Below are 22,683 nucleotides of genomic sequence, written 5' to 3'. Positions count from 1 at the left end.
AAAATGTTAATCTACATTATGACTCATGAAAAACTAATTTTGATAAAATCAGAAACAGATTTTGCAGCCTAAGATATCCTCAAACAAACAATTCCTGTTAGCAGCATTTTTCACCTAGAGTTCCCCRCATTACATAACTCTTTTTCTGAAATGCATGGTCTTGATCCCCCTGAGCGTTGTGGGGACGGAAACAAGAAAGGCAAGTCAAAGACATGTTCCAGCGTTGGACTAGATCTGCGTGGTGCCAAGGACACCTCCTTGACCCAGTCAGTTCACAGCAGCACGTTTAGGCTGTTGCACAAGCCCACAGCCCTCCCAAGCAGCACTGGAGTTACGAGGAGGCAGGACGATCCCATGGCCCACAAGTACCGAGTGACTGCGCGGCAGGGATGTGTGACACCCCTCTGTATGCAGAGCTCAGCATCAAAAGCACAAGCTGACAGAATAACCACGAGGCTCTTGAGTTACCATAAACAACCTTCACCAACCTCAAACAATTCCATATTAGCAGAAAGTTTTGTGCTGTGGCTCTAATTAAAACTGATTCCCACAATTTTCTGCAAAGAAAAAAACCCTAATAATATGCAGCCAAATGGAACACAGAAAAAAGAAAAAATTCCCACCTTATTCTGGCATGGACTCTTAGGGATGTATAAGCCTTGGCTCCTTGGAGAGAAACCCTTCACTGGTATTGGATGCTTTACTTATCAGAATATAAATATATATCAGAGAATAAATATATTGTTTATTAGAAGCATTAAAAGCTTCTGGTTTATTTTGTGACATTCCACTTGAGTGTAGAGCTAACATGATACCAGGAAATATGTAAAACTCAAAACAAGTTATACCAGTGTTCATATCATATGGCATTGGATGGAGATATTTACAAAAAAGCCACGAAGCTTATCAGTCCTGTGAAGATATGCAACTTATTTATTGAAACCATACTACATTTTAGACTTGTTAAGCAACTTGTAGATTTTAGTTCAAATTCAAGAACTGTGCTGTAAATACTAAATTTTAACTACAATTACACAGCAATACGAATCTTGTATTGACTAGTGAGTGGCATTTAATTTATTTACGGATACATAGTTAAAAATAACTTGAACAAAAGACCTAATATATTTTTGAGTGTATTTTGTGAAGTAGCAGGGTAATAAATAGTAAGTTCCACATTTACAGAACTTTATTTCAAAACAGATTTCAACGGAGTGTGGTGATCATGTGACATCATCTATGATTTTCAATGCAACAACAGGAAAAGAAAATCACATTAAAACAACGTATATGCTAACTTCAAATTTTAAGTCCAGTTATTATAAGGACAATTAAGCCTGACCTTACAATAAACCCAAAGAAATGACTGAATTTTGAATTCTGCTCTCACTGAGATTCTCGCAGCAGAGGCTGTACCTTTTCAGAAACAGGATTTGGTCCTGTTTTATTTTCTACTTGAAAATCCTGTATAATGGTAACACTGATTAACAACAGCATCAGGTAAAACATTCAATTAATGCAGTAGGTAATGAATCAAGTTATAATTACATACCAATAAAATTTCTTTTGTGGTGGGAAAACAAATGGAAAGCCATGCAAGTGACTATGCAGCTGAACAGAAAGAGATGCAAACASTTTAACTTACAGATGATTTAGCAATGCGCCTGCGTATTTTACAGCACTTTTCATAGGCAGTCAATCAGGATCCAGCAGAACTATTGGTTGTCATCTTTTATATATATATATTTTTTATATATATACTCCCTTTGCTTTCTTATAGCTAAATGTAATTACTACAACTATGACAGAGAAGCTACATGACTTAAAATAAGTAAATCTAGCTAACAGTCATCTAGAAAATATTTTTCAATAAAGGCCATGGTATACTTTTAAGTACTACAGTGCACAGACCTAGATGCCTGTGTTTTGATTTTTATCATGATCCCCCAGTTAATTGCATATAAATCATTAATAAAAATTAATATTACATATAAAATTCTACTTTCTTGTTGAAAAATGTGTGTCTTGAAATATGGAATGAGGCAGAGCAGAACAGATATCTAAATCTGCAGTAATCCTGTAAACGACACAATGGCATGACTGAATACCTTTCTCCTCTCCCCTAGCTGGTTTATAATCAGCCAAGTTCAATATTGTCTGTATTTTTAATCCAGTTTATATTATGGGAAGCAAATGCAGTATTCACTGAAATAAAACAGAAGAACAGAAGTTGTCTATTGCAGATGACAAAATTCATGCAGAACTTCATGGAGAGAGAGAAAGGGGTGAAGAAAGGGAAAAGATAATTTATTGCTTAGGAAAAATTTGCTGATTGGAAAATGATCTCTATAAAATCATGTTGTGATTAGAAGATACAAAGGGAGTGGTGGGTAAGTCTATGCTAATTTTTTAACATTCTGAATCCTGATAGAATCAGGACACTTAATATGCTTTTAGTTCTCATGTTAAGGCTTTTAAGTTAGCAAACATCCAAATAATTTATATCAAAATGGCAAATCTGAGATAATTGTTATTTTTTCCAAGGCAGTTTAACTGCAACCATGCACTGCCATTTAAAATATCCTTATATCATTAATGATTACATTGATTAAGCATTAATGAAGAGCACTTACCAAGATCTGAGACTCAGGACTTTGTTGGCAAAATAAAAGAAATAATAGGAGATGATAAACTCAACAGAAAAAAGGCTCTGTGGGAAGAAGCTAAATAGTAAGTGAACTGAAGAGTCGCACAAATGGGAATGTGCAAAATACTTGCWAACAGACGTGTTAGTTGCAGCATCTGTACAGATGATACTAGGGATGGAAGGAGAGAGTAGGGGACAACTAAGGGAATATTCAGGAATCAGGATCATGAGACTGTAGATGCAACTATCAGGTCCAGGATACAAGTGACAGCTTAAAAATATGCAAAAAACGATGCAGAGTGGCACTCAGTGCAGTTAAGGACACAACTCATCTAAGGCAAAGTATTCTATTGTTTTGGCATGATCATAACCTGAGTTGTAGACCTGTTTCAGAACAGTGGAGGAACAGAGTCATTGCCGTAGTTTGGAACTCACTGATGTTTAGATTCAATTTATATCAAATTATAAAGTTAAAGGGAATGTTACGTGTACTTTTTTTACCAAATAAAGAGTCACTCAACAGCAGAAACAGGACAAGGAAATTAAGGAACCACAGTTGCAATTTAGCAYGCTATCCATTTTAGATTTTACAATAATGCAGCAGCTTGCAAGAAGTATCTCACAACTTCAGGCTCTCCCTACTGAAATTCTGCTTTATGGATATGAATCTTAGAAAGTTTTATTGGAGAAGTAAAGTTGATAAAAACAACTGTGAAATACGATATTTATTATTAATATAAATTTGATTCTGTTAGTCATTYTAGTTTGCTTAGCACACAATACTGCATAATTCAGGGGATATTTTTGGGTATACAACAGTGTCCTTAAACCTCAAGGCTTCCTCACTAAGCTGCGAATCTGTTGATAATGTTAATTTAGACTAATAGGGTTTCATTCACATTCCTGGTATAGGTATGTATTCATTTTCCATATTATATGCTTCTGTAAACTGTCAGATTTTCTTTGAATATTGCCTTGAGTAGAATATAAAAAAAGTTCACACTAAAAATTATATTGTGTTGTAAATTTATCATAGCACATTCTGTTCATTTACAAAAAAAAAGGAAAAGGTATTTGTTAAACAAGCATCCCCATTGTTATTTATACACATAAATTAGACTATTCCGTTCAGCAGCATCCGTCTTAGAACTGGAGTTTCAAGAATAGCTGAGTAAGTTCCTATTTCCCCAGATGAAGAAATTGGAATTTCAACACAGCGTTAYGTCTCATAAGATATGAAAACTGAAGACAGAAATTAAATACTGATATTCAAATTATTTTTGGATTTAAATCAAACATCTGCTCTGTATAATACCGTGAGAATTATTCCAGAGCTCAATTTCAGTATCAAATGTAAACTAATTGGAAGTAAAACATTATACTTTATACTGTGTTTTCAAAAAATGAAATCTGGAATTCATAAAAAAAAAATCCAGTATGTCAAAAGTAGACAGATTTTTTTTTGAACACATTTTTAACAGCAACTATTTTTGTGACAATGATTCAATAGTGATGTACCAGGACACTGATGCAACAATAATAAAGTTTCACAAATCCTCTTTTCTTCATTTCTTTTTGTTTTGATATTGACAGCTCAAATAGTTCTGCATGATGAAGAGAAATTGAAGGTAACTTGTTGATTCAGTGTTCTTCATGTCTTGTTGTCTTCAGTGATTACAGCTTTGGCTGATTCTCTCTCACTTCTTCCAGTTTAGAAAGGATCCACTGTGTGAGACAAAAAGAAAACAAAAATGTTTCCTTAGTAGAAACCAYGCAGAGAAGGACAAACACTTCCCCATCAACCCTTTTCCTAGCTGAGTTTTAGCACAATGCCAGCAATCCTTCTGCAGAGTATTAATTCTTCATTTTTTTTGCATGAAGATAGAAATATTTAAATGCCAGGATCTGGCATGGGGACACTAAGGACCACGGCTAAGGTGACTGGATTGAYGGCTCAGTCTGCTGTGAAAGGCATTTCATAAAAGCAAAGGATCRTTGCTCATGCTGAACATTGGTCTAGAGCTCAAAGCAAGTCGCAGATGGATCATAAAAGACAATGGACAAGAACAATTTACACCAACGTGATTATGCTGTTGTTGTGAAATAGGTGGAGCTGCACAGGGCTCTGGAGGAAGACAGGGCTCTGCCAGAAGCCACCACGCACAGCCCGAACAGGGCACATCTGCAGGCACAGAAATACTTGTGCCGCCAGGACAGGCAAGGGAGCGGGTCACGAAGAGAGGAGGGTTCTCAGGCTGCCCCTGAGGGCCCTCACGCCCCCCACGTGAAGGGCTGCACTTCCACCTGCTGCTCCCTRTTGGACAGAGCCCCGCAGGCCCCTGCACCTCACGGACGCTCAGGGGACACCACATACAGGCAGCTACACCTGCTTTTCCACAGTGCMCAGGCTTTTCCAGGGGAAAAAAAATGATGACAAACATCTCTGGGAAATGTACATGCAGCCTCCCTTCTTTTCCTTTCCTTTTTTTTTTTTTTTTTTTCTCCATATCCAACCTAATAAACCAGTAGCCATTATGGTTAATAGGCAGGCTTTTGTGCTAATATTAAAGAGCTGTAAATGAAAGATGAGAATTCCYGCAAGCATCTACCTGAGCGTGGGAAAGCAGCCGTATCTCACGCGGCGCTGCGAGCACCAGCGAGCTGGTGCGGGCRGGGACGGCTCCCACCTCCATGGGGAGCAGCACAAACCACAGCAGCACCTTGCTGGGCAGCCCTCACAAGGCCAGCAACGCTGCAGTTCTGCTTATCTCCGTACCAAGTGCAACACAGCACAGTAATTCCATTATGATTTTGAGCTTACCTTAGCATCTTCCGGAGTTTTGAAATTAATAATCTTTCCAAATTCTTTGGCGTGGAACACAGACTTCACTCGTTCCTAAAGAATTTAAAAAATCAGAAGTGAATTTAGTTTCTTCAAACGGGACAAGTAAGAGGTTATTTACCACGAGGCAGCTTGGAGGCAGCGTGTGCCCATACACTGATCGTGCACATTCCCACGGGAGCTTTGCTCCTTGCTGAAGGCACACGGCCGGGAGCATTCCCACACTGCCTCGTGCCAGGGAGTCTCAGTACAGAAACAGGCAGGCATGGAAAGCAGATACGTGGGATCACAAAATCCAGGAGTAAGTAAAAACGTGTGATCTTTGTTCTCCACCGTTGCCCCAGTTGCACTAATACCAGCTCGCAAGCCAGCCCGCGCCGTGAGCACAGCCAGAACACAGGGCAGGCTCTGCCCAACACGGTTTGCTCCCTCAGCTTTTCTCCAGCAGAGTGGGCGCTGCTGACAAGCGGATGSCCAAGCTCTGCTCTGCGCCGCCCGAAACGGCAGGAACTCGGGATCASGGCAGGGATTGCTCGTGCGGACACGGACAACAGAACCAGCTGGGGAGAGCACAGTGAACATTGCTCTGCCTCCCCTGCTCTCTGCAGCGGGGATTAAAAATATATAAAAATAAAAACAATGACTTTGCTCTTTGCAGATACAAAGTCAAGACTGCCCTGACATCCATGCATTTAATTACATGGGAAGCTTATTTAAAAATAAAGAAAAAAAAAAGCAAGTATATTTGTTGATTCAAAAGCAATTTAGTCTCCATCCTGACAAAAATTTAGGATTAGTTCTATGGGTACCTTGCTTTCATAAGCAAGCCCTGTCATCAGTATTTGGTTCACTCTTCTCCCTTCAAAAAATACCAGAGAAAAAAATACTTATTTTTTCATTGCCACTGAAGGCAACATTCCTCAGCTTGAGCTGAGAAGGATAAAATAAGTGCACCTCATTATGATTTTTATATGGATATTATACTTTTGAAGGGCTTGATCACTAGTAGATGGAAAAAAACCCTGTATGTGTAGTATATGCAGAGGGACTGGTGTAACACATGTGAATTTCTGTGACAATAAGAATTTTGCATATTTTATATGCTGACTTTCAGCTTTAGACAATGCACGGTGTGACCTTACGAAGGAAAAAGAAAAAGAGCACCACAAGTCAGTGCATTTAGGAAAGACACAAGTCACCGCTCTGCTCAGAATGATCAGAGCCCCGTTATCCCAGGAGATTCCTGAAGCCAAACGTCAGTTCCCTTCCCAAGCACAACTTGCTGGGAGAGTGTTGAGAATTCAGGACCACAAACAGTGGCATGAGATGGACATGGGCATTAGCTCCTGGATCAAGAYGCACACACCTTGGCTTCGATGCGGAGCCTCCTGCCATCCACAATGAAGGGCTCTTTGGTAAATTCGTCGTACGTGTACTGCCACTCGCACGTGAGCTGCCCAAACGTGCCTTTCGTCACAAACAACACACCGCTAAACACAACAAAACAAAATCAGTCATGTAAGAATCAATGCAAAAGTAAAACACTTAAAAGTTATGTGTTAAACTAATCCTTCACCTAAAGGATTAGTTTAGCTTCACCTAAATTACCGATTTTCTTTTTTTAATAGCAAAACAGTAACACTACTTGTAGCTTTTTTTCCTAAGGAAAGCTCCATGCTCTCTCCATCTAAGCAGGACGCCCCATACTCCACTGCTAGACCTTCCTGACTTCCCATCCCCACGTTATCCCTTTTTCCTTGGGGATGCCAATTCACAGATGAATCCCACTGTTCCACCAGTGGAACACGCTGCTCCAGGCAAGGCTGCGCTTGCACCGAGCTGGATTTCCCCATTTCCCCACGTCCTGCCAGGCACATGGAAGCCCGCGTACCAACCAAGAGCAAACGCTCATTTTGATGACACTGTTTCAAGCTACTTACTGTTCAGAGACGGAACTGTTTACCTTTTTGTTACCATTAACAAATCTGTACTGTTAACCATGGCATGGGCAATATATCTGAATTTTGCAAATCTTCCATTTTCGATTTTCTAAAAGAGATAAGAATTGGATAGCTTAGAATATGCTATTGAAGTATTGTGTATTCATTTTGTGCTTAAAATATATTTCTCCACGTAAAAGCATATTACCACATGCTTTTAAATAAAAGGCTACTTTCACAAAGCCAGAATGTGACTGATCTGTGACATCTTACATTAGTGATGACATAGAATTACTCCATCTCTGTTAATGCAGCTATAGACACAGGTAACGTTAGCCCTAACCAAAYTGGACCAAGAACAATACTGTAATTTCCAAAAATATTTCAAAACTCATTTTTGTATTTATTATTAGCGCTTTCCAAATTCGTATTGATCCATTAAGTTTAGAGTCAGTATAAGAAATAATGCAGATTCAGATAAACATATGAAGGACCTTTAAGTGGAGTCACCTGCAAAATATCAATTATTAACCCTGGAAACAGATCTATTCCCAGCTCCAAACAAAAACACACGATTGTGCAGGTGGCAAAACTGAAAAAAAAACACACTTCAGGTCACGCTGCGTATACTTCTATTTGGTTTTGGCTTTTTTTGKTTTTTAATGAACTTGCTTAATTCCYACATTTTCTGTGAATATTGTAGTAGAACTTTCCTTACTAGGAAATCCAGCTTAAAATACGAATGAGAGCAGATTATTCAATTGTAAATACTGAGGGTTTGGCTTGGCAGGCTGAGGACTCGTGACTTCCCAGGGCGCGAGTGATGAAACCAGCATCACTGCRGCCCAGCCTGGCAAAGCGGCGCGACTGCCGGCACGTTCCCCGTCTGCTCCCAGCTGAAGTAACAACAGGTTAGCAGGAACCAGGATGATTCCACAGACTGTTACCTATGAACACACTGTTGCAGAGACCACATTCCAGCATTTTGTAAAAGCATGTTAACAAAACAAGTTACAACAATAAAACAATGTTATGATGAGTATTCATCAGCTTTGTAATGACTTACATTCTTTAACTGAGAAAAAAAAAAGGCAAGAAAATGTCCGTTTAATTAGGCTTACCCTAAAACTGGAAAATCTGAAAACAAGCCAACAGAGAACTCCATTTGCTCTAATATATATCTTTTTTAAAAAGATGCTTCAAAGCAACCTTCCTTCAAAGATGCTGGTTATTTAGTGAGCAAAATATACAAACATTTGAATAACTTCCATACTTCCCAGGAAAAAAGAAAGCATTAAAGGCTTAAACAGCATACAAGAAAGTTTATATTATTTCACTCCCTCCAACTCGGCTGGCCTCACARCAACTAACTACATGTCAGGTCTACCCACGCTAAGTCCCTGCCTGAATTTGGCCCTGCCAGAGCTAGAGGAGGAAGAATTCAGCAGGAAAAAAATGGTATGAGAAGAAAGAGAGGCCTGGGCATCTTTCCCTCTCTTTTCTACAGACACTTTTGGAAACTTCTTATTCAGGTTCCACCCAGGAGCTGCCCTGCTCCTGATTGGAACCTCTCCCTGCCTCTTGGATGAAGCGGGAGATTGGAACTGCTCAAATAACCAAAACAAGCACACAAAACCAACAAGGAAGCAAAACCCTTTGGGTCTGTGTCCCGCACTTCCACCCAGGGGAGACAGACGGGCCGCCGGAGCAGCGCCCGCCGCTCCGGCCATGAGCACCGCGGGCGCCCCCGGCCCGGCCCGGCCAACGGGACCCTCCCCACGGCGCGAGCGGCCCTGCGAGACGGACACGGAGAGGATGGAGGAGGATGGAAACCGCCAGGAATTCACCTGTTTTGGGAGCTGAGCAAGTAGGAGGGAACGCACCAGTGGGCAGAAAAAACAAGTTCACGGTTGTACTTCAGTGCTCAAAGCTGCGACACCACCAGTGATTTCTCTTAGTGACCAAAACTATTGTAAACTTTTCACATCACAAACGTTATCACTCCTATATAAAACAGAGATTGTAGGTGAGAAGTTTTTAGCAGCAAGTGCCAGTACAGCTTTGTGAGCACGAAAAGCCCCTTRAGTTCCCTGCAGAGCCACTTTTCCTAGCCCCTCGTGCAGAGCGCAGGCGAGGCTGGGGCTGGACTGGGTGCCCCTTTCTGCCTCTCCCTTCTGCTGTGTTACCTTGGACAAACCGCAGCGCCCCGCTGGGATTTGTTGAGTTTGTAGACGATGAACTGGGAATTACAGAAGTTACTAYGGATATACTGTATGTTCCTGGGCCAGAGATAATCTGACAACACATATGTGTCCCTCCAAGTCAAGAAAACGCATTTCATTCGATTACAATTCACCACCACGCTCTTTGCTCAGCAGGCAGCGCCGTGCCGCGCTGTCCCACAGCCTGCCAGGACACTCTGCACGGACACCCGCCGAGAGCGGGACCGTGGAGCCCCAAGCCCATCCCGGGGGTTGTGCAGCTCCTCGGGCGGCCAGGCAGGAGCAGGAGAGCACGCGASCAAGGGGCTGCAGGGCCTCACGCGTCACTGCTGCGCGTGGCACGAGAACTCGCAATACACTTTATACCCTCCTTGAGCTAATTCATCCGAATCAGGAYGGAAAAACTCTGGAGACTAACACTGCTCAAAAGGTTGCTACATACATCTGCCATCCTTTTTTTTCCCKTCATCTTCAGTTTATCTTTAAATTTCGAATTGGATTTTGGACTATTTCCTCATAGACTGCCCAGATGTATGAATGTGAAGGGCTTATGGTTGGACTYGATGACCTCGGAGGTCTTTTCCAGCCCCAATGATTCTCTGTTTCTATGCATGCTGATAGCAGCTCACTGCTGTGACACCAGCAACGTTAAACTGCTTTCTTGGCTCACCTCAAAGTGGAGTGACCTTCTATAGCTACAGAATTGCTATTCTCATTAGACCAACCTGGCACAATATTCACCTTCCCCACAGAAACATTAGAATGATTCCAAACAGCATCTCCCATGTTGTCCAGGTAGTCCTAGGTTAGACACATGAGAAAAAAAAAACCTCAGTTCTTCCAAACCAGCCTGTAAAAACCTCCCTCCTCTGCTCTACACGGGGACCTGCCGGTCCCAGAGGGCGGCGCGACCCGACACAACCCAACCCAATCCCTGACCTACGCGCTCAACACGGCCTCCAGGTCTAGGCCTTTCCTGCGCTTTCAGCCCAAGCCTTGTTCTTTGACCATCTGTAGCACTGAGGAGCTTACTGGGCTGGGCTGCAAGACTTGAGCTTGTCTCTCCGTATCATCTCTGTCCGGCAGCGYGTAACCCAGCGCACGGTTGGCCGGGGACAAGTCAAGTCACTGCCTGCATCTCCACAGCACAGAAACAGTCACGCTCCAGCCCCAAAAGCTAAAAGGAAACTGCGGGTCCCGCCGGGTGACCTCCACATCCTCCTGAAACTGCTCGTTCTCTTCAGCTTCCAGTAAATGCACAGAGACAACGCACTGGGCCGGGCGGCAGCCTGTGTTTGACCCTACCCAGATACTGCCGTGCGAGTGGGATCTCGGATCCAGCAACGCAGCAGGTTCCCAGGCAGGAAGGGTATGGGAGCAGCAACCAGAGCCCACGTGTGAATGGACGTCTGGTGAAAGCCACAGCACACAAAACGGGGCTATTCCAAACTTCCAAAAGAATTTCCCCTTATCATTTTAGGGAGCAAAGCTCCTGTTTTAGGAGTTTTTGATGGGAGCTCAGTCACTGCTGCTGGATCTGAAGCTCCACTCCCGACAGAGAGAGGTATCACAGCTGGAAGCTGAACGGGCCCAGTTCTTTTTATCTTCCCTTTATCCTGTCCCAGCTCCCTTCTTTACCCATCCCGCACGGATGCGGTGGATGGACCAGCCAGGGGAGCTGCCATCCTGCCCAGATGCAGCGGATGGACAGAAGGACGTTTCCCCTGCTCCGCACCGGAAACGTGGGATCAGCACCTCCGGGAGCGGGTCAGCCGCCCTGCTCYGTCACCCAGCACAAGGAAGTCACAGGCACCTGGGAGAATCCGCCCCGCGTAACTGCTGGCGCTGCCGGCGCGCGTGAGGCCTSTCCTGGTCGAACGAAGGGATTTAAAACCTGAACCAAAGAGTCCCTGGGGATCAGGCGTCCTGCTCGAGAGCAACGGACAGCAACAAAGCGGACGGGTGCATCCTGCATCCTGCACCGCAGCAAGAGGGGGATGCGGGATGCACCTCCGGCCGCAATGCCAAGTGCCGCGCGCGGAGCCCTGCGGCGGACACCCGTGTGCGGCCGCGGGAGCGACGCGGCCGCGGGAGCGACGCGCCAGGGATGCTCCTGGTCCTTCCCGCAGTCTGGGGCTCGGCGGCTCTGCCTGGGGCCTCCCCCCGCTGCTGGAGCCGCGGGGGCCCCGCGGGAGCAAGGATACGGGCAGTGCTTCCAAGGCTCTCCTCAGCGCTGGCCGCTTCGGGGCGATCTGATTCCTCAGCTACTGCGGAAACGCCAACTCTTAACTACAGTAACTACTCATACAGAAATACATGCATACACTAAAAAAAAAGGAGGGAAGCTATTCACACTTTCCAGTGAAAATATAAGCAAATCATGTAATTTTAAAGCAAGCAACACGTCAAGCTACACAAGAAAACAATACAGAAGAACACAGAATTATGGTGATTCAGTGTTTTTTTGCTCCTTTTTTCTCCCTCCATCTTGCTTATTTAAGAACTAAGGATGTTTGCACTTTACACATGCCTGATAAAAGTACTGCCTTTTTCCCAAGCTGATAGTGATTTTGCATAGAGTTTGGCATTGCAGACCTCTTTGGATTTTTTATTGTTGTTTTTGTTGTTGTTGTTTTTATGAAAACAACACTGAAAAAAAGATTGATGAAGAAAGGAGTAACTTATAGTCACAGGCATAAATAACTAAACAAACACTTGTCTTTCAGAATCCCAAACGATACATAAACYGAGCATTTAAAAATTGCCTTAAAAGAAATGAGAAATGAAAAACTAAATATTAAGTGTTCCTTTTAAAAATTATAATATTTTAAATGCTTTTTTGGACAACTAGTGTTTGTATATGATCCAGTTCCAGAAAGCATGAGGAACAATGTTGGAACAGAACAGATGAATCCATTTTAAGATATACTTTTTACATGTTTATTGTTTAAGAAAACCAGATAAAATACTTCTGAAATATAAAATAAATAGAATATAAAACAATTAAACAGCATTTTAATACCAATAATGACAGTACAACTCAATAACATTACACTAAACACATTTAAAGGCATTGCATCTAACAAATTATGATATAAACTGTAAAACACGTAAATGCAAAAACAGATTAAATACACTTAAGAGAACTGCATCTAGAAATAAATTCTAATTCACAGTGTTACTTCATATTTCTTTAGATTGTTAAATATATAATATCCAACTCTCTATATAGAGATACTATTTTTATTATATTCTTTACCTCTTTGCCTAACATTTGACATCATCTACTTCATTTGCCCGCATTTTATTCTTGCACAGTTTTAAAGATATGAGGCTAATAGTCGGCAATGCTGACTTCTCAGAGAGAATTATAGCAGCAACATTTAATTCTCAAAGGTCAAAACAATCTGACAAAGGCCCTGTACAGCTGCAAGAGTCCATGTGACCCTAACTGTCATCATCATCATCATCACTACTACTGAGAGTCTTAGTCCATTCCCTGTAGGCCTGTCTTTTCTGAGAGCATGATAAGGGAAGAAGAAAGCAGAAGTGTTAGTTCAGAACAGTATCAGTTTGAGCTGGAAAGTTAGTTGATTAAAGCACATAAAAACCTCAAAAGAAGCAGTTCTGCAGTGGCAGGTTAACTTGGGATACAGTACAGGCACTCAGCATCACATCTACCCTGTTTTTAGATGATCAGCATATGCAGGCACTATATGTAAAAAGCAGTTGTATTTTAATGCAATCTGGTGAGCTGCTGAAAGTGCCAAGGCACAGCAACTGCAGCCAGGCGTGTCACCAGACAGACCTGCAGCCACAGAAATAATACAAAAGGGGAAATTATTCTTATTTTTCTCTAAGACAATACTAAGCTAGGCAAGAACTACCTCAGATAAGGAACATGCAATACTCTTGAGCCTCATGCAAATAAGAGAAATGTCTCTAGAACAAAATGCATTAATTAACTCTGCAGCAGTAAGATTAAGACATCAAAGATATTATACTGGCAATTAACACCTGTAAAACAAATTACGTTGAAAATTGTCACCCTTGTTTGAATTTTCCATAACTTTACTTCAAGTCCAATTCTACTCAGAACTGTCAGCAATGAAAATTACTATGAAAAAACGCCATTTTCAGCTTTAGTTTCTCATAAATGACAGCCGCCACCCCAAAATGACAGGTATTCCTTATTCCTTATGCTTTTCAAGTTGGCAAACTGTTGGTGGCGGTGCCCATCAGCACAATAAAGGAAAAATTAGAACTACGTATTTTAAAAGTACAATGGCCAATGTCATGTTCTTCTATGCGAGTCTGTGCAAAGCTCAGAAGCAAAACCAATGCAAAGCCATTAGAGCTGTCTGAGCATTGTGAATGTGAACTTGCTGTCTTGCTCACACTCTGTTTTCACGACACCTCATTAAACAGAAAAGGGGATGTTTTGGAATCCGTTTTCGCACCAGAAGGAGGAAGAAGCTGAGCAGCTCCGTGTTCCCGGGCAGCACCGGGTAGCTGTGCTGTGGCGAGGGAACACTGCTCTGCAGGGCTGTGCTCACGGCACAGAGCACGGGGCAAGGCAGCACACGGACAAACCTGGACAGCCTAGGGACTGCCCCGCCAGCCGGGGCCGCGGGGCGGCACCAGCGTGGGGCAGGAACCACACAGGGGAACGTGGAACTTCTCCTGGCACAACGTGGGAAAGACACCAGTGGGATGCAGAAGGAACAGAAACATCCAGATTGGAGCTGGATATGAAACAGCTGCAGCAATTCTCACAACAGCCTAAAATGGTCTTAAGAGGCTACTTAATTCTTATTCTCCAAAACAAGTTGTGCTGGTTCCAATTTTTGTATGACATCTACAACATTTCTTGGCACATTGCTAAATGGAATTACTCAATGTGTATTTCAAAACCTCTTTTATTTTTATATCCCCACTCTATATTGACCTAGTCAATATTTTAATCTTTATTTTCTATAAAATGCAGTTTACCTATATCAAATAAAAAATAAAAACTCTATAAACTAACAGCCGAAATGATTTTCACTTTAGTGGAACAAGTTCAATTGTTGTCAACTGAGTTCTGGTCAATTTTCAAACCCAGCTGAATAGCAGCTGAATTATTAAAGAGTAATTATTCAAATTAAAAGCTGCTTAAGGTACTATTGATACAAACAGTATTCCACTTCAAATTATTTTCACATCCTCTCARTGMTATAAATATTTGAAATGGTAAATGTTCTCTGCTCTCCCACCCTCACAAAAAAAAAAATCTAAAACCTGTCCTTAAAATGTATATTATAAAGCTATTAGAAAAATATATCTTTGTGTCTGTCAATTGTTTTATCAAATATAAGAAGTTAAAAATTATATAAATCTTTTTCTCCTTTTAAACTGCTCTGCAGCTTGCACAAAGCTGCCTATATGTTGGTATAAATATGGTGTCTTTCACAAAACTCCTTATGAAATTAAATGGCACTTGAGCTAAATTTTATGATAAATTATCTTTCAATTTCTTCACCTGTAACATTTGACTCCCGGTTCCATCTCTTAGTCTGTAAGGTCTAATAACTCCATCTTCACCAAAGAAGCGAGGAGGGCGCAGACTTATCACATCTTCTGATGAATCTGCAACTCTGAGAATAAAGCAAAAAAATTAAAATGCATACCACATTTCTCCTACATTTTTTTAGCTGTAATATTTAATAAAGTTCAAAAATTATTTTAAATACAAATTAAATTCAAGTATTAGTAAAGTGACACCTTTGGTACCCAAGACATGAAATAATAAAAAATTTAGCTCAGACATTCAATCTCACATAGAAAATGATTATTAGAAAAATCAGAGGGCAACACATGGCTGCAATATCAATTACTATTTGAATAAAAATTTCTCACTCATATGATACAACGACTATCTATTCCTTCTACTTTCTGTTTCATCCAATATGTGTCAGTCCTCATTACTTATTTTACTTACTTTTTAATGCCCTGAAAGGTGCTGCTTGCCATATCTATGATTCCTCCAGTAGGCCTAGCTACCGCTCCCACTAAACCTTTTCCAACACCTTTGAAAAAGCCAGCTGCTCCTTCTCTTTGGGCTCCTAGAAGTTTTAAAAGCAGCAAATTATTATAAAACATTTTGACATTTTTCTTACTACTATAATGTTAGCAAAYGTAATTAATATGTAATTATGGAATTACATATTCTATGTAAATACAATTTCCTCAATACAAAGTTCAGCATTAATAGTACATTAGATTAGGCAAGAATATCGAATCTTGATATGAATTTMTACAATTCTCAAATTTATAATCCCTCTCATCCAGTGTTAAAATTTTAAGTTGAAAGAACACAGTTAAAACATGGTAAGACCTGCACTTACCTCTTATTGGTTTTGTAACTATTCCTGTTATGCCACTGACAAAACCCTACAAAGAGAAACGAACGAGATTTAACAAATGTATCTTCATTTTCTTAMATTATTATAATTTTCTTATTACTTCAAAGGTGAATAACCTCAAAGTGAGTACTTTCAAAGATTGCAAATCGACCRTAAGTGAAAAGAAACAGAGGTATCTGCTTCATCGTTTCTTCCTTCTATCCAATTCTTATGCATTTTTCTTTAAAACTACCTCTCCATTTTGGCAATATATTTGCAAAAAATAGCATTTATATAAAGAGGTGTGACTCCGTGGTGATTATGGCAGTCTAAAGGTATAATACTCTTGTCTGGATAAAATCTATTAATGATTATTCTTTTTTCTCCTTACAGAAACCAATCCTTTTCCTCCACGAGTGATACCCTCTCGTAGACCAGTGGGTTGCCTATTCATGGCTTCTCTCCTTTTTTGCTGGTAATCCTCATCCATGGTTATTGCAGCTACTCCTTTTGCCATAGCACCCGTGATTCTTGAAGCTGCCCCTGCTAATCCACCTATGAGAAGACGAAAGATTAAGTGAAATACCAGTGTGATTTATAAATACTCTGTTATACTGCTGTTTACTTGTACAATACTGTAGTAATACTGAAACTTACCAACAGCTCCCCCTACTAGTGCCTTAAGGCCCAATGCCATTCCTTCTATAAATTCTTCAGGACCCTGAATGGCTCCCTAAAAAAAAGAAAAAAAAGCATTTATTTAAAGTTTTAAATAGAAGTGTTTTTTTTTATACACACACACACACACACATATATATACACACATACACCCCCCCCACCCCCCCACCCCCAAACATATTATTTTTAAATCCTAATTCAATTTTGGAATTCTGATTAAAGACAATTGTTGTCAACTGAGTTCTGGTCAATTTTCAAACCCAGCTGAATAGCAGCTGAATTATTAAGGAGTAATTATTCAAATTAAAAGCTGCTTAAGGTACTATTGATACAAACAGTATTCCACTTCAAATTATTTTCACATCCTCTCAGTGATATAAATATTTGAAATGGTAAATGTTCTCTGCTCTCCCACCCTCACAAAAAAAAAATCTAAAACCTGTCCTTAAAATGTATATTATAAAGCTATTAGAAGAATATATCTTTGTGTCTGTCAATTGTTTTATCAAATATAAGAAGTTAAAAATTATATAAATCTTTTTCTCCTTTTAAACTGCTCTGCAGCTTGCACAAAGCTGCCTATATGTTGGTATAAACATATGTTGGTATACATATACCAACATATACATATACATTATACAACATAAACATATGTTGGTATAAAATTTGTCTGATTAAAGACAAATGCAAAAAATAGAGTTACTGAGAAGTAAGGAACGTAAGAAAGCCTTCTGTGAATTAAGTGTTAGAGACCACCCTCTCTTTTTTCCTGTCCGAATTTTCTAGTTACATTTCCTAGCTCTGTAACTATAAATTCTCAATTTTAAGTCTAAAATTAAGGCAAACATGTATTAATTGTTCATGCTATACTTCATATGCATCCAGCACAATTTCTTACCTGGTAAGGCTCATAGAACAATGCTTCAACTCCTTCAGACAAGCCCCTTATGAATCCAAATGGATTACCCAAGACATCAAGGCCAAGAATAAGAACATACATCTGTTTAATAGCCTAAAATAAAATTAGATCTTTTTAGTAAAATATTGCAGAAATTACACTACAATGAGTAAAACAAACAGCATACTTGAAACAGTACAYGCATGAAAATGACTTAATATTAAAAACTCAATATAATTCAAGGAATAGAAATTCTAACCTGTTTTGAGTAATGCTTTATAACGGCTGATTGCAATTGTTGTGTAGTACAGAAGTGATAGTTCAGTTCAAAGAATGCCAACCTAAAAAAARGAAAAAAAGGTAAAAAGGTACTCATTATCTCATTCACACATTCACAGCAAAACAAAACACAACTTAAGTTAGATTGATGCAATCTCTTTTAACCTACTTAAAGACAACATCTTGTACATCTGTGAGTGTGGCACCTATGCTCTTCAGTAGGAGATTCAAGGATTGAAGCGGTATCAATTCATTTTTTCTTTCTTCTTTGTTGCTATCTTCTCCACCAGTACTAAGTGAAAAGCTTAAGTGTAACTGAAAAATAAAAACAAAAGTGGAAAAAACTGTCTATCAGAAGTACCATACTTCTTCTGCTTTTGTCAATTTGTTAGAAGAGGTAAAATTTGAGATATGCCATTTCTAAACTTGATTGAAATCAGACTGAATAAAAACAAAGAATATAAATGCAACGTGTAAGGTGACAGAATGATATTGTAATTCAAGCTGAACACATACAACTACTTTTAAGATACTAGGAACTAGGAATTGCTTATCTTTTTTTTTTTCTTTTTTTTTTTTAAGAAGTTCTCAGAATTTTTTAGCTAAAATTTCAGTCATTATCTTGTTTCCAAACTAATATTTATTTCTATTACCAATACCCAAATGCATAGCAGACTGAACATAATAAACACAATGTCTAAGCAAGAATTAGAAGGAAAGTCTAAAGGAAAGAAAAAAAAGCCTTTTAAAAATATTTTGAATTCCTCTACAATTTTTCAAATTCCTATTCTGTCGGAGACAAAAAAAAMCCTCCTTTTAGAGAGCAGGCAGAACATACTGTGAAAGAGACATACCTTTATTGGAGAGATATGAAAGAACTCATACAAGCTGATCTGTGATGTGTCCATTGATGACACACTCATCAGCTCTTCTTGCAGAGATTCTACATCCTTTTTGAAGAGTTCCAACTGTGAATGAAGTTTCAAAAATTAATACTTGCACATTTAGAGTATTTAAGCCACTTAATCTTGTTGTAAATTTGTAAAATATCATATTGAGATATTCAGATTCCTAACTTGCTTGAAATACCATTACAGAGATGCACTTCTCTGGTTATCATACATCTCCAATTTCCATTTTCTTCTGCCCATGACCAGCAGACTAGCGGAAAAACAAAACCTTTTGTTTTTATTTTTGTATAAACTTGATCATCAGTACTTCTTTTCCAATTTTGTCATATGAGTTGAGGAAAAGAAAGTAAAATAACTTCCCTTTTCAGCATACATTTCACTTGGTATGATAAGAAAATATTTTTAAATCACCTTTCAGAAAGAATCTTCTATCTCTAGGCAGATCTTACATACAGTTTTTTTCTGTTTTATTTTTTACTAGAAACACTTTTTATTAAAATGCAGAAAAAACAATGGCACATATTCTACTTAATAATATGTCATCATTGTCTCATACATACAGCGAAACTCACATTTTAGTATAGTATGTAAAAACAACTTGGACTTGGGCTCTTCAGAACTGCATTATATCTTCATAGTATATCACTTGGCGGGCTCAGGTTCCTTGGCAAATCCAAGACCCTTCACTTCTTCTTTAGATTTTATCTTTAGATTTTGCCTGAAGTTATCACTACCCAAGAAAACCACCATGCACTTCATGTCATTTCATCTAATTTCTACGTTTCTTATGCACAAATTCYTGTCATCCTACAGGGGCAGGATAAGCCAGTCTTCTCCCTCTGCCCTCTCCTCACAGTATTCCTTAGCATAATCATGTCACAGAATCATGGGATGGCTGAGGTTGGAAGGGACCTCTAGAGCTCATCTAGTCCAACCCCCTGCTCCAGCAGGGACACCCAGAGCATGTGGCATAGGGTGGCATCCAGGCGGGTTGGGAAGATCTCCAGAGAAGGAGACTCCACAGCCTCCCTGGGCAGCCTGTGCCAGGGCTCTGGCACCCTCACAGGGAAGAAATTCCTCCTCACCTGGAGATGGAACTGCCTGTGTTCCAACTTGCACCCATTTCACCTTGTCCTATCACTGGCCAACAATGAGAAGAGCTTGGCCTCTTCCTCCCTACATTCTCCCTTCATGTATTTATACATGTTAATCAGATCCCCTCTCAGCCTTCTCTTTTCCAAGCTAAACAGGCCCAGCTCACTCAGTCTCTCCTCACACAAGAGATGCTCCAGTCCCTTAACCATCTTTGTCGCTCTCTGCTGGACCCTCTCTAGAAGCTCCACATCCCTCTTGTCCTGGGGAGCCCAGAGCTGCCCCCAATGCTCCAGGTTTGGCCTCCCCAGAGCTGAGCAGAGGGGCAGGATCCCCTCCCTGCCCCTGCTGCCAACATCCTCCTCATGCAGCCAGGAGCCCATTGGCCTTCTTGGCCACGAGGGCACTGCTGCCTCATGGCTAACTTGGTGTCCACCAGGATTCCCAGGTCCCTCTCTGTGGAGCTGCTCTCCAGCAGGTCAGCCCCTAATCTGTGCTGGTGCCTGGGGTTATTCCTGCCCAGGGGCAGGACGCTGCACTTGTCCTTGTTGAACCTCAKGAGGTTCCTCTCTGCCCAACTCACCAGCCTGTCCAGGTCCCTCTGGATGGCAGCACAGCCCTCCGGAGTGTCGGCCACTCCACCCAGCTTGGGATCATCCGCAAAYGTCAATTTTATCTTTTACCTATTTGGCAATCTCTCAAAAAAATTAGTGAACAAACTTTCTCTCTCCACTCCTCTTGTTCTGATGGGCTCATATTTTTATTAGCCCTTTCTCACAAATCTATTTTCTAGATATTTTTTGGCAGGCTTCAGAGGAAAGTATTATTTTCACTCTTTTCTTATTCTAAGTTTTTATTGGAAACATCAACAAGGTAGTGTAAAGACTCCATACATTCATTTTAACAGCATTATTTTCATTTAGTAAGGTTTTAAAACCTTTTTATATATTATACCAACATAAGGATAAAGGGGAGCTTGTTACTGGCCTCAAACAACAGTATTTCTTAAAAACCTCATAGTTTCCTATTATTCCCAGATACAACACTCAGCTGAYGGCTTAGCAATGCAAGAATGAGTTGCCTTTTTTTTTTTTTTTCCTTAAATATAGTTTAAATAATTATACACATTAATGTATCAATCTTCAAACAACAGAACAGAGTTTTTACCTCCTGGTCACTGGGGACATCAGTCTGTGTAAAGAATTCAACCAATGCATACAGGAATCCAAGGTCTAGTCTGAGATCCATCTCCTGAATCAAGACCTTAAAGTACCTGTGTACAAAATACACATACACACACACGCACACAAATAAATAAATAGTAACTATTTTATGAAAAAACAAAGACTTTTAAATAATAAAGTACAAGCTATGGTATTTAGGCTATAGGCTAGTTATTTCACTCACTAATTTCACATACTTACCTTTTTAAATTATTTATAGGGAGTCATCATTTTTAGTTAAAAGGAAGCAGTATAAGGTAAACATATATCTTGTAAAGTGCAGTATTTTATTGAAAAAGCAGCATTTGGCATTATGGATAGCATTGTTAAATGCAGTTTACTTTCCAAATTAAAAGGAATTAAAATCTACATTGAAAATTCCTAAAAATGCTTGTTTTACTCTGCACTTTACTCTGCACATCCCAATTATGGATAATAATTGCGATGATGCTTTAATCATCTTTTGAAGTGCTCTCTTCTTTTCTAGAATGAATAGGTACAAAATTGTCTTATATTTGCTGCTACTTTCATTTTAAAGCCTAAATAAAAATGATCAATGGCAAAAGAGATGGAATGTCAAAATACTTACTTAATGTGAGATATTTGTGAATGTCCTGCAGTTCTCATAACAATACTGACATCAGTAAATGGTTTTGGTGCTATGAAGTTATAAAATAAAAAGAGATCAGCACAGATTTTTTTATGATCGATATATATATGTGTGTGAGTTTTTGTGTGTAAAACTTCATGCATTTAATATGAAAAAGCCATACACGGTGAGGATATTTTTCAATCCTATGAAACAGGATTATATAATGGATGAGACAGGAAAACAATTAATTTGGGGAAAAGAGCAGGAATCAAAAGGAGAAGGAATCAAGAATGAAATGGAACAAAAAAGAATTCTATTTCATTTGTCTCCAAAAAAAATTATCATTTTTCATTGAAGGCCAAATTAATGTTGATAATCTTAGCCACGTACAATTTCTGTAGCTATGGGATAAATTTATATTTCCAAAGAGTGATATAAAAATATAGAATAAATTAATTATGTTCTTCAAATTCATGCACTCTAAATCAACCCTATTCAGGATGAGCATCATCATCATAGCTTCTGAAGAAAGTATTTTTCATCTCAGTTCAGACTCTTTCCTGCCAATACCCTCGTCTTCCAAATGCCTTGGACCTGAGAGAGTTTATGGAAGATTCTTCCATAAAAGCTCAGCAGTTCATCACACCACGCTTTGACTTTGACTTCTTCGCCCAAGCAGTGCAGAACTTAGAAGGCACTTTTAGATAAAACTAAATCTAAATTTAAAATTTGTGAGGCACCATTTACAAGATGACAAGTTATATCTTGTTTAAATTTAGACTACCATAGGCACAAGTTTCTTTTGTAACTTAGCTAAGATAACAGCATGTCAGGTTACTGTTTCATTACTGCATTCAAGCAAATTAAAAATAAGCTCCATAAGGATAAACGGAACAATTTATTTTAATCAGGAGATAAAAACTTAGCAACTAGACATGAAAAGTGAGGTTTAGCACTAGAAACCTCACTACCCCTG

The 22,683-nt window shown here is 39.7% G+C and overlaps 1 protein-coding gene across 1 annotated transcript in view; it reads right to left on the bottom strand.

Annotated features, from left to right (window-relative positions):
- Positions 1-1,166: 1,166 nt before the first annotated feature.
- Positions 1,167-22,683, bottom strand: part of VPS13A (vacuolar protein sorting 13 homolog A) — an 85,855-nt gene continuing 64,338 nt past the window's right edge. Inside the window, exons 57-71 of the mRNA XM_026052005.1 lie at positions 21,705-21,774; positions 21,060-21,165; positions 18,744-18,857; positions 18,059-18,204; positions 17,870-17,951; positions 17,611-17,724; positions 16,692-16,767; positions 16,426-16,589; positions 16,038-16,083; positions 15,632-15,755; positions 15,173-15,287; positions 7,453-7,538; positions 6,856-6,979; positions 5,469-5,543; positions 1,167-4,372 (exon numbers count right to left, since the gene is read on the bottom strand). Of these exons, the coding sequence (XP_025907790.1) occupies positions 4,322-4,372; positions 5,469-5,543; positions 6,856-6,979; positions 7,453-7,538; positions 15,173-15,287; positions 15,632-15,755; positions 16,038-16,083; positions 16,426-16,589; positions 16,692-16,767; positions 17,611-17,724; positions 17,870-17,951; positions 18,059-18,204; positions 18,744-18,857; positions 21,060-21,165; positions 21,705-21,774 (1,493 nt within the window). The 3' untranslated portion in view covers positions 1,167-4,321. The remainder of the gene's footprint in view (positions 4,373-5,468; positions 5,544-6,855; positions 6,980-7,452; positions 7,539-15,172; positions 15,288-15,631; positions 15,756-16,037; positions 16,084-16,425; positions 16,590-16,691; positions 16,768-17,610; positions 17,725-17,869; positions 17,952-18,058; positions 18,205-18,743; positions 18,858-21,059; positions 21,166-21,704; positions 21,775-22,683) is intronic.

This window comes from Nothoprocta perdicaria, unplaced genomic scaffold (assembly GCF_003342845.1).
Source record: "Nothoprocta perdicaria isolate Ctin4 unplaced genomic scaffold, notPer1 scaffold_82, whole genome shotgun sequence".
NCBI classification, from domain to species: Eukaryota; Metazoa; Chordata; class Aves; order Tinamiformes; family Tinamidae; genus Nothoprocta; species Nothoprocta perdicaria.
Note: the sequence above shows the minus strand (reverse complement) of the source record. Positions and strands in the feature narration are given on the sequence as shown.